This window comes from Solanum pennellii, chromosome 9 (genome assembly GCF_001406875.1).
Source record: "Solanum pennellii chromosome 9, SPENNV200".
NCBI lineage: Eukaryota > Viridiplantae > Streptophyta > Magnoliopsida > Solanales > Solanaceae > Solanum > Solanum pennellii.
Genome location: NC_028645.1, coordinates 326,015 through 341,140, shown reverse-complemented (window position 1 = coordinate 341,140; position 15,126 = coordinate 326,015). Strand labels below are relative to the sequence as shown.

Sequence of the window (15,126 nt, the reverse complement as noted above, 5' to 3'; positions counted from 1 at the left end):
GAGTACTAATGTTCTATCTTTTGTAGCAGTACTAATGTTCTGTTCAAACTCTGATTTCGTCAAAACAAAATTGATTTTTTTTAATTTTATTATTACATTTGCTTATTATAATTTTTTAAACATTAATTAAATATTTATAAGACTTACGAAAAAATAAAACATACAAAACTTATGAATAATATTTAATATCAAATGTTACAAGCAAGATGAAGAGACATGAGTTATAAATAATTCAAATGTATAATTTTATTTGACAATAAATGTATTACTAATTATATATTGATTTTGTTTGTAAAATAAATAAATAAAAATAAGAGGTGAAAATACAAAAAAATGAACAGAGAAAATATAATAATTGGTGATTACATAAAAATTATAAATGCATTTCGAAGCAAAAAGAACGGTGGCAGATTGTTACATACACAAAAATGACATCATGAAAATAATATTTTATTTTTAATTACTTTTTCTAATTAAAATAAAAATGAAACTAATCATCATAATTTTTTTTGTTGTTGTTAAAATGAAATAATTATTTTAATTTTTTTCATAACAAAAAGAAAGTAGAATACTAAAGGATCAAATGATTAACATTGACAATAATACATTTAGTTAAATTATTTATATAAATCAAAATTTAAAAAACTCTAACAAAAGTAACTAAGTTGCTAATACAATTCAAAGTGAAAAAATAATCTCTAATTATGCTTCATTTTTTTTCCTTCTACCATCTTCCTTTGCAAAGAGATCCGCCATCATGTTTTGATCCATATGTCGAACTCTTATTATATGCAACCAACTGAATCATATACCAATAAAAAATAATTATGTCAAAAGAAAGAACAAAATAAAACTATATTTAATGTATTTGTATATTATCTTTTCAATAGTACTAACAATACTAAATAATAATTATTCTAGAAATCTAACAAATATTATATCAAACTATATTATATCTGGAAAACTAACTATTAGAAAGAGTAATTGCATACAGACAACACATTGTTAAGAATTACAGAGATTTTTTTAATTATACTTATTTGATAAGTTATAATACAAACATAAAAAATATATATTAAGAAAACATGTCTTAGTACATAAAATAAAAAGAAAGACTTTAGAATGAAATATATCCTACCTTCATATACTTTTTTTTGTTACATGTTAGTTAATTTACAAAAAAGTATGATGAAGAAAAGAAATTATAACTTTATATGTGGATTTTCATGAAAATAAATATGAATCTATGTAGACAAAATAAAGGAAATAAAAAAAATAAGGACTTGAGAATAATATATTTATTAACATCATATAATTTTTTTTGTTACATGTTAGTTTCATTCACAAACCAAATACTAATATATATAGACAAAAATAGAGAAAATAAAAAATAAAAATTTGCAATGAAATATTTCTTACCTTCATATACTTCTTTTTTTGTTACAAACCAAACCTATATGATGAAAAGAGAAAGGATACTTGTGAATGTGAATCTTCATAAACTAATATGAATTTATAGGCAAACTAAAGGAATACCATAAGACATCATAAACTTATGAAAGTTATGAATATTATTAAAAGAAAAAATTAAAGAGGGGCAAGTCATGATTAGTAACTCCGAGTGAATAAATTAAAAAATAAAAATAAAAATACTTAAAATGTAAAAAAAAGAAATTATTATGATTTCATGATTAGAAGGGAGATAAACAAATAGAGAAAAATATAGAGAATTATAAATGTTTCTACATTAATAAAATATTTATTTGTATAAATATTGTCATATATTTTTATGATAAAATAATTAATTTAAATTTAAAAAGTTAAAAATAAATAAATTATATTTCTCCTTTTATTATAAGTGAGATAAATAAATAAAAAAGATGAAGAAGTTTTGTTATAAATGATCCTCCATTAATAAAATATTTATTTGTAATAAATTTTAGTAATTCTTTTTATGATATAATAATTAATTTATTTTTAAAAAAAAAGGGGAATAAATGCAAATGGAGACCATAGAGAGGTGCCACATCACCTTGTCTATGGTCCTCATTTATATATATATATATATTGATTTTATTTGTAAAATAAAAAAATAAAAATAAGGTGTGAAAAAATAAAAAATGAACAGAGAAAATATAATAATTGGTGACTACATAAAAATTATAAATACATTTCAAAGCAAAAAGAACGACAGCAGATTGTTACATACGCAAAAAATGACATCATAAAAATAATAATATATTTTTCAATTACTTTTTATAAGTTATACTAAAAGTGAAACTAATCATCATAAATTTTGTTATTGTTAAAATGAAATAATTATATTTATTTTTTTCATAACAAAGAGAAAATAGAATACTAAAGGATCAAATGATTAGCATTGATAATATAATACATTTAGCTAAATTATTTTTACATAAATTAAAATTTTAAAAACTCTAGCAAAAGTAACTAAGTTGCTAATAAATTTCAGAGTGAAAAAATAATCTCTAATTATGCTTCATTTTTTTTCCTTGTACCATCTTTCTTTGCAAAGATATCCGCCATCATGTTTTGATTCATATGTCAAACTCTTCATATATGCAACCAACTGAATAAAAAAAAATATACGAATTAAAAATAATTATGTCAAAAGAAAGAACGAAATATAAACCATATTTAATATATTTATACATTATCTTTTCAATAGTAATAACAATACTAAATAATAATTATTTCTTGAAATCTAACATATATTATAATCAAACTATATTATATATGGAAAACTAACTATTAGAAAGAGTAATTGCATACGGATAAAACATTGTTAAGAATTAAAGAGATTTTTTTAATCATACTTACTTGATAAATTATAATACAAACATAAAGATATATATTAATAAAGCATGTATAAGTACATAAAAATAAAAAGAAAGACTTAAGAATGAAATATATCTTACCTTCATATACTTTTTTTTTGTTACATGTTAGCTAATTCCCAAACAAGTATTATGAAGAAGAGAAATTATAACTTTGTATGTGAATCTTCATGAAAATAAATATGAATCTATATAGACAAAATAAAGGAAATGAAAAAATAAGGACTTAAGAATGATATATTTATTGACTTCATGTACTATTTTTTTGGTTACATATTAATTTCCATCACAAATCAAATACGAATTTATATAGACAAAAATAGAGGAAATAAAAAATAAAAATTTCAATGAAGTATTTCTTACCTTCATGTACTTCTTTTTTTGTTACAAATCAAACTTATATGATTGAAAAAAAAAATTGTGAATGTGAATCTTCATGAAACTAATACAAATTTATAGGCAAAATAAAGGAATTCCATAAGACACATAAACTTATAAATTTAAATTGGAGGTTATGAATATAAAAATTATGAGAGTCATGAATATTATTAAAAGTAAAAATTAAAGAGGGGCAAGTCATGGGTAGTAACTCCTAGTGAATAAATTCAAAAATAAAAATAAAAATACTTAAAATGTAAAAAAAAAATACTATGATTTCATGATTAGAAGTGAGATATACAAATAGAAAAAAAATATAGAGAGTTTTTTTATTATAAATGTTCATATATTAATAAAGTATTTATTTGTATATTTGTATAAATGAAGTAATATATTTTTACAATAAAATAATTAAATTAAATTAAAAAAGTAAAAAAGAAATAAATTATGTTTCTCTTTTAATTATAAGTGAGATAAATAAATAAAAAATATGAAGAGTTTTTGTTATAAATGACCCACCATTAATAAAATATTTTTATTTGTAATAAATTTAGTAATTTCTTATGATATATATTTTTTTTTAAAAGAAAAAGATGGAAAAAGCTAAATACAAATGGAGGCCATATAGAGTGCCACATCACCTCCTCTATGGTCCTCATTTATATATATATATTGATTTTTATTGCAATTAGGTCATAGAGCTAAAAAAAACAAAAAATTAGTCACAGAAAGTTATTTAAGAACACAGTTTCAATGATCTATGACACAAAAATAGAATGGAGGGAAATATTGTTGTGTAATTCTCCTCTATTAACCAATAAAGAGTTATGATCGAATGACTAAAATCTCTTCAACAAATGTAACGAGTTCAAATTCTATGTAGAAAAACACCTACACTTTTCCTTTTATATTTGGCCTTGCACGACGCGAATCATGAGACCATGAAAAAGAGGAATGGCTTTAATAAGGGAGTTATACTTTCTTGTTCTGCATAGAATGCACTTTAATCAGAATTCAGACCCAAAAAAAAGAACTTTTGGAATGACTTTAATCGCTGGAATGGCCTATATGAATTATATTCTTCCCATTTGTGCTTCACTTGGCAGAGTCCACATTAGTTTTGATAGCTCGTAAGCCTGTTGAGACAAGTCCCCTCAACGTGATTTTAGGTCCATCACATTACCATGAAGCAAGTATAACTCATTTTGCTGATTTTCATGTACTATAGTCCATGCATTTTTGGTGATGTGGAATTCCGATGTCTTTTTTGCCCAAATTTTTAATGAACATCCGTTAAGAAGTTATTAATGGAGCTAGTTGGCACTGACGGACACAGCGGACCATTTTGAAAGTCAAACAAGCCCCAGAGCTACTAAACCCCTTATTTTATCAATTTTCGTGTGCTATAGTCCACGATCTTTTTTGGAGATCTAGAATTTCGACGTCTCTTTTGACCAAATATTTTGTGGACGTCCATTAAGACGTTAGCTATGGAGTTAGATAGCCCTGACGGCCAAAATGACCCATACTGAAGGTGAAACGAGCCCCAAAGCAGGTAAACCCTTCATTTTACCGATTTTCTTGTGCTATAGTCCATGGATTTTTTATGATTCGGAGTTCTGACGTCTTTTTCGCCTAAATTTTTTGTGGACGTCCGTTGAGACATTAGACATTGAGCCACTTGGCCTTGACGGTCAAAACGACTCATTTTTAAGGTCAAACGAGCCCCAAAGTAGGTATACCCCATTTTATCGATTTTCGTGTACTATAGTCTATGAAATTTTGGTGGACCGAATTTTCAACGTTTTTTTTTGTCCAAATTTTTCATGAACGTTCGTTAAAGACGTTATGTATGGAGCTAGTTGACCCTGACTCTAACATGTAGTTACAAATCGTTATTAAGCAAACTATAACAAAGAAACCTTATTATATTTTTACTCTTACGCATTTTTGAAATTTCCGATGACATAAAATCTTATCAAAACAGAAAAACCTAGAGTTTCAACTCACTTCAATCACAAAGTCAAATCAAATAAATAAAATTTGTTCTTGAAGAAACGAAATAGTACAATTTATTTCATGATAATACAACAAAGAAAACTACATCCTTATGGGAACCACAAACATCAACAAGCAACCACCTCTTTCAAAGAGAACATGGAAATCCATTATTCACAACATATTACTTTGTGATTCTTCAAACACATACCAAACCACACTTATGATAAATTACATTACTATTGAAACACTCGTCCACATATTTAAAGAGTCATGAACAACATAGATATTACTGATTGACATGATGAGTGTCAACATCTTTGGTTAGATTAGTGGCTAATTGCAAATAAGAAAAGGGTTCTTGAATTTCTTCATTTTGCTTTTCATATTCAATAGTCCATATAACCAAGTTGTTATCTCCTTCATTCTCAATATGAAGAGTTGCTTTGAAGGCCTTGTATTCCTCTATCAAATGACCTTCAAATGCCTTGAATGTCACTAACCTTTTTTCCTTGTTTATGTCATCAACAACCACCTTTACAACTTTTTCCTGCCCCTCTATTTTTTGGGAAAAAAAAAGAAGAGATGGAAAGTTACATATTTATAAAAAAAAATGATACATTAAATGTAATATTTTTCTCCAAATATAATGTATATTTTTTGAGATTTTCTATTTATAAATGAACATAATCAAGAATACAAATAAATATTATTATTGGCTCAATGAAAAGTAAATTTGTTGTTTGGTACAAAAAAGTAATCCCTTATGTTTAACGCTTTATTTAGAGTCTTATTTTTCGATTATAAATAGAGAAAAACTGTTATTAATAATCGTTAATCAAAATGAAAATATTACCGATAGTATAATTCCAATTTACAACGGAGCCAACAGTACCCCAATCACCTTCATGTAAATCAACAGCTTGAATAGTTTGTGGTACAATATTTGGAAGATGGTGTGGTTTTTCACAAAATATTTCATGAAATAAATCCTTGCAACCTTTTATTTCTATTTCGGAAATCAACTTTCCTTTTAAACCCATTTTTTAAAAGAAAATATAATAAAATTGTTCTCTAATATAGAAATAGAAGTATTATTGAATTTTTTTTGATGGATAATGAATTATAAACGGAAGTCTTTATATAGTTGAACTTTGGGGCATAAATTATTATCTCCAAGTTGAATATTTATGTATATAAATAAAATATTAATAATGGTGACAGCTTAGATTTGTTGAGACGTGGTATGGTGACTTAGCAATAAATATATGATGTTGATGACTATAACAATTGAATTATTGTATTAGAAAACAAAATTATTTACGATTAGTTTAAAACAAAAAATGTTTTTCAACAAAATAATTAAATGAACAACTTATTAATTTTTTTAAAAAAAATGTGTTTCAATAAATAAAAAACGAACAACTTATTATTTTTGCTTGTGACTTTGAACTTTTTTATTTTAAATAAAATATATATGTTATATTTTCATGATCAAATGCCTTAACTAATATTTCCCAAAATATTAAATATTCAGATTTTACTTACATTGAGTAGTTCATACTTGAGAATTAGTTGTCATGATGTCACCGATGATATTTCAGATAATAAATTTTATACAAGATCTGGGTGACATAGACACCATGAAAGAATCATTATTTCAGATTTTTGCATTATTATACCTAATATAATCATTATACAATTTAATCAAAAGTATTTATAATCTTATCCATGATTAAAGTGGAAACATCAATGAGTAGACAAAAAAAAATTATTGTTTGATTAAAGAAATGAATGAATAAACATATATATCTTGCTTGATCTGTTCTTGCTTTGACTTTCATAACCCAAAGAAAATATTTAAAAGTTATTTTGTTAATCAGACAAATCTATTTCTTTATCTTCTGTGGATTTTGATGTTGATAGCTTACTTCTTTTGGCTTGTATTACGTATTATTTGGTAATATATTATATTATTTTTATACAGTAGTATTTTGATAAATATAATATTTAGATTGTAACATTTTCATTGCATAATGATACATATATATAATTTACATGATAGGTCTACGAAAAAAAGTAAGGTATGAGGTAGAGCTATTATGAGAAAGTAGAATAAAAGATGAAATTTAATTATTAAATAATAAATAAAATTAAAATTAAAAATATATTTACGTAACGACATAAGCACACAAAAATTGATTATTATATTTATCTAACAATACAATGAAATATAAGTAGCAATCAAAATAAATATATTATTAAGATACAATGCAACGGGTAACAATGTCAATCATCCAAGCAAAGCGTAATGTATTATACTGAATGTACCATAAATAGTTCAAAAATATTTTTTTATTTAATAAAAGAATATTTTATGCGGGTTTTAAATCTAAAATTACCTTTTATAACAGAAATAACAATTGATAACTTATTTAATCAAACAAATGACCTTTATCTCAGTAGTTCATATTCACGATTCTTCCAATTGTTTGAAATAATTACATTTTATCTAACTAATTAATAATTTTATATTAAATTTTAAGTCAAATAACCTAGACACATGTTACGTTTTTAGATACCAGGTTCACTGAAATAAGGAGAGAGGTGAGCGAGAACAGGAGTGAGATGGGCGAAATTTGTCTATGTATCCTAAACATATGCTAATCACATTAGATATATAATTATAGAATGATTTGTATGTATTTGGAGTACCACATACGCGAGTAAGACAGGAGAGTGAAAAATAAAAAAGGGAATAATGCGAGGAGATTTGTGTATGTATCAATATTTGTCTATGAGAATCCACTTAAATATAATGTATCTAAAAAAAATTAATAAACCTAATTTTGACCCCAAATACATGTAAATGTATCAAAATCTGATCAAATTTATAATATTGCAACGTATCTAGATAATTAGGTCATGCATGAGCTAAGATTTTCCATTATAAAACATTATTTTTTAAAATAGCAAGTATATGTCTTTGATTTTTTTTTTAAAAGGATTAAAAAAAGCCCCTTCTTTCCCCCTTTTAGTCTATATATATTGTTGAATAATCATCATAAAGGATATCAACACTTGTCCATTACAATTTTTTTTTTTAATTTTCAAATCATTAGTAAAAATGGGTCTAAAATCTGTATTGTGTGCCAAAATAGAAATGAAGGCTGACAAGGATGTGTTTCATGATGTTTTTACAAATAAACCACACCATGTCTCTACTATGTCCCCTTTTGCATGTACAAGGTTTTGATCTTCTTGAAGGTGACCTTGGAACTGTTGGATCCAAAATTTGTTGGACCTATACCCTTGGTAAGCTAAATATTTAAAAATCATAATTTTTATATATATTTATAAACCCCGTCCCACTTCAACAATTTGAAATTTGATAACGATAAATTTGTGAATCTATAAATTAATTTCGGTCAATTGAACTTTTCAGAACATTGTTCGGTCCTAACTCATTTACTCTTTTAGTATTGACTAAAATGTCATCCGGCTCCTCATTTAAGTTCAACGTGTAGGGGAATGTGTTTAACTGTCTTTTTACTAGAATCTTTTGTGATAGTTTTTTCAACTATTTTAGCGATTATGATTGAGATAAAAACTCTTTAGATGGGTTTTTTTTTTTTTTTGTAAGCAGATGGGGAAAAGAGGATCTCTAAATAAATACTTGAAGATGTAGATCATGAAAATAAGGTGCTCGTACTCAAAGAATTTGAAGGAGATATAATAGATAAATATGATAGTTTTAAAGCAACTTTTCATATCGAAACAAAAGACGAAATCGATTTGATAACCTGGACATTGGAGTATGAAAGGCCAAATGAGACTGTCCCTGAACTTATAAGTTTGCTGGACTTTGTTGTTGGTATGACAAAAGGTATTGATGATCACCATGCCAATTGATGGGATCGATGTTGCTCGTACGTACTATTAAAAAATGTCATCAGATGTATTTTTTTAATAGGATATGATATAAGTATGACAATATTTTTAAAGAATTCGAGCACGTGTCATTGAGCTTTTACATAAATGTGATATGCTTTGTTTATTGTTTGTCCATGTTGGTTGTGTACTTTTTTCTTTTTTAATGTGTGTTGTGCCTTTCTCATGTAAGTGATGTGTTGTGTAATAAGACATAAGTGTGAAGTTTATATTTATATATTGATTTTTGCTTCCTCCAAATTTATATTGTAATATTCTTTTTTTTTTTAATTTTCTTTCAAAGGATCAAGTATTTTTTTTTAACCATCAGAAATAGTTTAAGTATACTTTAATATTTATATTTGTCTTTATTTAAATACAAAAACATTTGTAAAAAGCTTAAAATCAAATGACCTAGGTCACTTTGAAATAATAAATTGAAATTAATAAATAGGAGTATAATTTATACATATTTATTTAAAATTGAACAGTGTCTAAAAGTAGTTTCTTATCATAAAAGTATAATGGAAAATAATCACTACTTTTTGTCCTAAAATTCTAAAAAAACAAATACTTATTTAGAAAAATTACATGAATTGATACATTTTAATATAGTACTCCGACCCTCTAGTTCACAGTGAGTTTTTTTTTTATAATCCAAATAAGAGAATTGTTCAAAATTTAAAGCATTGTTAAGATTTTATTTTATTTTTTGAATATATTTATCTTTCATTAATTATTTTATGTTTTCTAGGAGTATAGTTTATAGAATTAAAATTAAAATATCCTTTTATTATATCCTAGAATATTTTTTTCAAAAAATATACTATTCCTCGACAATTCACTTAGCATAAACTATATATATATAATATCACGATCAAGTTTACTAGTCGAAAAATGATAAGTTAGTAATAACAATGGCTGATTTTGAACACCCTTAAACACGATATTACTTTTCTTTTCAAAAAAAATATTAAATCAAGAATGTTCAAGACTTAATTATATATATATAATAAACTATTATATTTAATCTATATATTCTGTACAATTTTTCATTAAAGAGAATTCAACTAATCATCATTATATTATTATCACTATATATATAATTCTTTCACAATTTAATTAAAAAAAATTAACTTCAACGTAACTCCTAAATACAAAAAGAAAATCTTGTTAAGGAACGCTTAACCGATCAATGAGTAGACAATAAATAAATAAATTATTGAGCAGATCTTTGGATGATTATTATTACGTATTGTTGCATAATGTGTTAGTATTATAATATTTTTTTTAGAATAGTATATATCCCCTAGAGTGGTTGAAACATAATTGCATATAATAAAATATCTCTAAATTAATTTATAGGCGTTATCATGAAATATTATTATGTTGTAGAGATATTAATTTAATTGATGTCGAAAATATTTTTCGGGATGAAATCTCAAAGAATTTGAAAGAACTCACTTGTGAAAACGTCATGAGGTCATGATTACTGATTTTAGTAATCGCAATAAATGTACGTTAATAACCTATTGAATGGGTGAAAATGATCATGTTCAGAGATTCTAGAGTTTAGAACAAATTATGGATATCATTGTAAAACAATGTTGATGATGAAGTTGAAGATGATATAATATCTTTGAAGTGAGTTACGCATAATGAAACAATTAGTATATCTAGAACTCTTCACAATTTTATGGTGCAATTAAAAAAAAACAACATTGAAACTTTTAAATATAATAAAAAAGGTTAGAGATGAACTTCAACTAGATTTAAATTTTTATTAAAAAAACATAATCGTATCATATTTCAGTAAATTATCTTAGATATATTGTACTTTTAAAGAATTATTAATTTATAATATTCATGAGACCATATATTTATATATGTAAGAGTTTTCTAAAACTATATTATCTTATCAAAATTAATATTTTTTTCTATTGACCTAAGTCGAAATCAAAGAAAATTATTATCTTAAAAATAATTATTAATTAACTGAACATTAATTTTATGGGGGTTTACACTATATTATAATTACTGTACAAGTGCATGAAATATGAAATTTATGTCACTTTTCTTGAGAAATGTAGTGTTTGGTCTTTTGAGCATTTTTAATATTTATTTAGTGTTAATTTGTCTCATAATGACCTAGGCCTAATTGTATTTTCTTTATTGCTTCTTCATTGGTAGTAGTTGAGTTGCATTTGCACGTTGAGAGGTAAATTGCTGCATTATTTCGCTATTTATAACTCCATTTAACTGAGTAATTTATATAATCGTCAGATCAATTATTTTCACTATTTACTGCTCTATTATATTTTAATCTATTCTTATTAAGACTTTCTTAACAATATACAGTGATGATCTTCATTTGTTTTGTACACATGAAAATAGAAAGTGCGTAAAATTAGTCAAAGTGAGAGTTCTAATAAGTTTAAGAGGTGCTCTTTTTGTAGAGCTTTGGACTCAATTTTGTTCAGAGTCTGTTGAGTTATACTTTGTGATTAGGTTATTGCACCCTAGAGGGGACAAGTCTAGAGGAATACTACTAGATAGATAAAAATATTTAATGCAGTGAATTTGAATCTTCTTAAAAAGAACGAAATATCCGCGCCTTAGCTTCAAATATTCTTTTTCTTTATTTTATTTTCAATTGTAATCTTTTAAGTCCTAAGGGACAAGATTAAGTTGTTATACCATCTTTGATTTANAGATTTAAATTTTAACAAAAAAAAACATAATAGTATCATATCTCAGTAAATTATCTTAAATATATTGTACTTTTAAAAAATTATTAATTTATAATATTAATGAGACCATATATTTATATATGTAAGAGTTTTCTGAAAATATAATATCTTATTAAAATTAATATTTTTTTCTATTGACCTAAGTCGAAATCAAAAAAAATTATTATCTTAAAAATAATTATTAATTAACTGAAGATTAATTTTATGGGGTTTTACACTATATTATAATTACTGTACAAGTGCATGAAATATGAAATTTATGTCACTTTTCTTGAGAAATGTAGTGTTTGGTCTTTTGAGCATTTTTAATATTTATTTAGTGTTGATTTGTCTCATAATGACCTAAGCCTAATTGTATTTTCTTTATTGCTTCTTCATTGGTAGTAGTTGAGTTGCATTTGCACGTTGAGAGGTATTTTGCTGCATTATTTTCGCTATTTATAACTCCATTATAACTTGTAATTTATATAATCTTCAGGCCAATTATTTTCACTACCTACTCTATTATCTTTTTGTCTATTCTTATTAAGACTTTCTTAGTAATATATACAGTGATGGTCTTTATTTGTTTTGTACACATAAAAATAGAGAGTCAGTGAGAGTTCTAATTAGTTTAAGAGGTGCTCTTTTTGTAGAGCTTTGGACTTAATTTTGTTCAGAGTCTGTTGAGTTATACTTCGTGATTAGGTTATTGCACCCTAGAGGGAACAAGTCTAGAGGAATACTACTGGATAGATAAATATATTTAATGCAGTGAATTTGAATCTTCTTAAAAAGAACGAAATATCCACGCCTTAACTTTAATTTTTTTTTCTTTATTTTATTTTCAATTGTAATCTTTTTAAGTCCTAAGGGACAAGATTAAGATGTTATACCATCTTTTGATTTTCAAAAAAAAAGATTAAAGAAAAGCCCCTCCCTTCCCCCTTCTAGTCTATATATATTGTTGAATAATCATTGATCTTCTTGAAGGTGACCTTGGAACTGTTGGATCCAAAATTTGTTGGACCTATACCCTTGGTAAGCTAAATATTTAAAAATGCCCTAATAAGACCTTTCAACCATTTTAGCAATTATGATTGATATAAAGCTCTTTCGATGATATTTTAACATGTCAACTCTATTTCGTTTCTCATTTCCAATTCTTTCTCTTTTTTTTTTGGTAATGTAGATGGGGAAAAGAAGATCTCCAAACAAGTACTTGAAACTATAGATCATGAAAACAAGGTGCTCACGCTCAAAGAATTCGAAGGAGATGTAGTTGATATATATATGATAGTTTTAAAGCAACTCTTCATATCGAAACAAAAGACGAAATCGATTTGATAACCTGGACATTGGAGTATGAAAGGCCAAATGATAATGTCCCTGAACTTATAAGTTTGTTGAACTTCATTGTTGGTATGACCAAAGCTATTGATGATCACCATAACAACTAATGAATTGCTCGGACTTTTCAAAAATTTCATCAGATGCATGTTGAATCCTTAAAAAAAAAGAGAGTGTATTTTGATGAATCAAAACACATATTTTTTGAGAATTCGAGCAACTTAATTAGGATGGGATCATAAATAAATACCCTATGCTTTGTTTGTTGTTTAATTTGTCCATGTTTGGTTGTGTACTTTTTTTTTAATGTTTGTTGTGTCTTTCTCATGTAAATAATATATCGTCAACTATGTAAACCTTTGTGTTGTGTAATAAGACATAGGTGTGAAGTTTATATATATTGATCTTCGACTCCTCCTAATTTATTTAGTGGTATTTTTTTTAAAAAAAAAAAAATCTTTAAAAGGATAAAGTATAAATTTTTTACCATCAGAAATAGTTTAAATATGCTTCTTTTATTGTAATTTGATAGTTATATTTGTCTTAATTTAAATACAAAAAAACATGTGTAAAAGCTTAAAATCAAATGACCTAACGTCGCTTTGAAATAGTCAATTCCTACCCACTTTATTTAATCCGACCTGATCTATTTGTCATCTCGAGCATTATTTATTTTTTATCTCTTTAAAAAAGTCTTTTTAGTATAATTAGAAATAAGTTAATTTTAATTTTTTTTAAAAGAAAAATGTATTATTTAATTTTCACAAAAACAGTTACAAATTAATCAGCTATACCTTTCTATCTATATCATCTATAAAACCTGTAATTCGTAGGAAATAAAAACAATGCACGAATCTGAGGCAAGACTCTCTTATTAAGTTACGGTGTCCGTGCTAGTACGGGTCTAATATTTATAATTTCTTTTATTATAATTTATGTGATATATATAGAATTTAGAAAGATAGTTAAATTTTAATATGATTTTAGATATTTTTAAATTGTTAACTACTTTTTGTTTGCATAAATTTAATGTGAAGAGGTCTATTAAGGTGTCCATAATTAAGGTATTTTTCGTCATCGATCGTTGATTTTGGCTCAAAGTAATTACAAAATATAAACAAATATTATGGACATTCAAAATAATAAAGCTATAAATAAAGAATATGAATTAAAACTAAAAGTCATAGCTAAAACGAATTTCATAATTTTTAAAAAAATTATACACTAATAAAATTACATTCATTTTTCTAATGAACCAAAAAAAAAAAACTAAGAATAAACAAATTGAAATTAATAAATAGGAGTATATTTGTACATATCTATTTAGTATATATCTAAAATTGAACACTTTTTAGTAGTTTTTTTTATCATAAAAGTAATAATGGAAAACAATTATTCTTATTTTCCTAAATTTTTTATAAAATAACTTACATGAACCTAGATCAGGTTTACTAATCGAAAAATGATAAAGTTAGTGATAACAATAATTTATTTTAAATACCCTTAAACACAAAATTACCTATCGTTTTTTAAAAAAAAAAAGAATTAAATCGAGAATGTTCAAGACATAACATATAGTCAATTACTGTATTTGATCTATATATTATGTATTAAAGAGCAAGTAATCATCATTATATTATTATATCTATATATAATTCTTTCACAATTTAATAAAAAAAATTAAATTTTTAAATATAAAAAAAAAATCTTATTAAGGAACGCTTCACCGTTATACATGCAAATTCCATTTTTTCTATCGCTATCTATGATGGAAGTGGAAACATCAATGAGTAGACAATAAATAAATAAATTATTGTTTAATTGATCAAAGAAATTATTATAATTTTAACGTATCTTATTGTGATTTGTTTTTGCTTTGAATT

General features: G+C 24.8%; 1 protein-coding gene and 1 pseudogene across 1 annotated transcript; one reads left to right on the top strand and one right to left on the bottom strand.

The window, feature by feature from the left end:
• Positions 1-5,259: 5,259 nt before the first annotated feature.
• LOC107030604 (MLP-like protein 28) lies at positions 5,260-6,336 on the bottom strand. The gene is made up of 2 exons (XM_015231870.1): positions 6,091-6,336; positions 5,260-5,792 (listed from the first exon to the last, which is right to left on the bottom strand). The coding sequence occupies exons 1-2, from the start codon at positions 6,275-6,277 to the stop codon at positions 5,524-5,526; spliced, it is 456 nt and encodes a 151-aa protein (XP_015087356.1). The 5' UTR covers positions 6,278-6,336; the 3' UTR covers positions 5,260-5,523.
• Positions 6,337-8,333: 1,997 nt separating this feature from the next.
• Positions 8,334-9,404, top strand: LOC107031043 (annotated as a pseudogene).
• Positions 9,405-15,126: the final 5,722 nt, after the last annotated feature.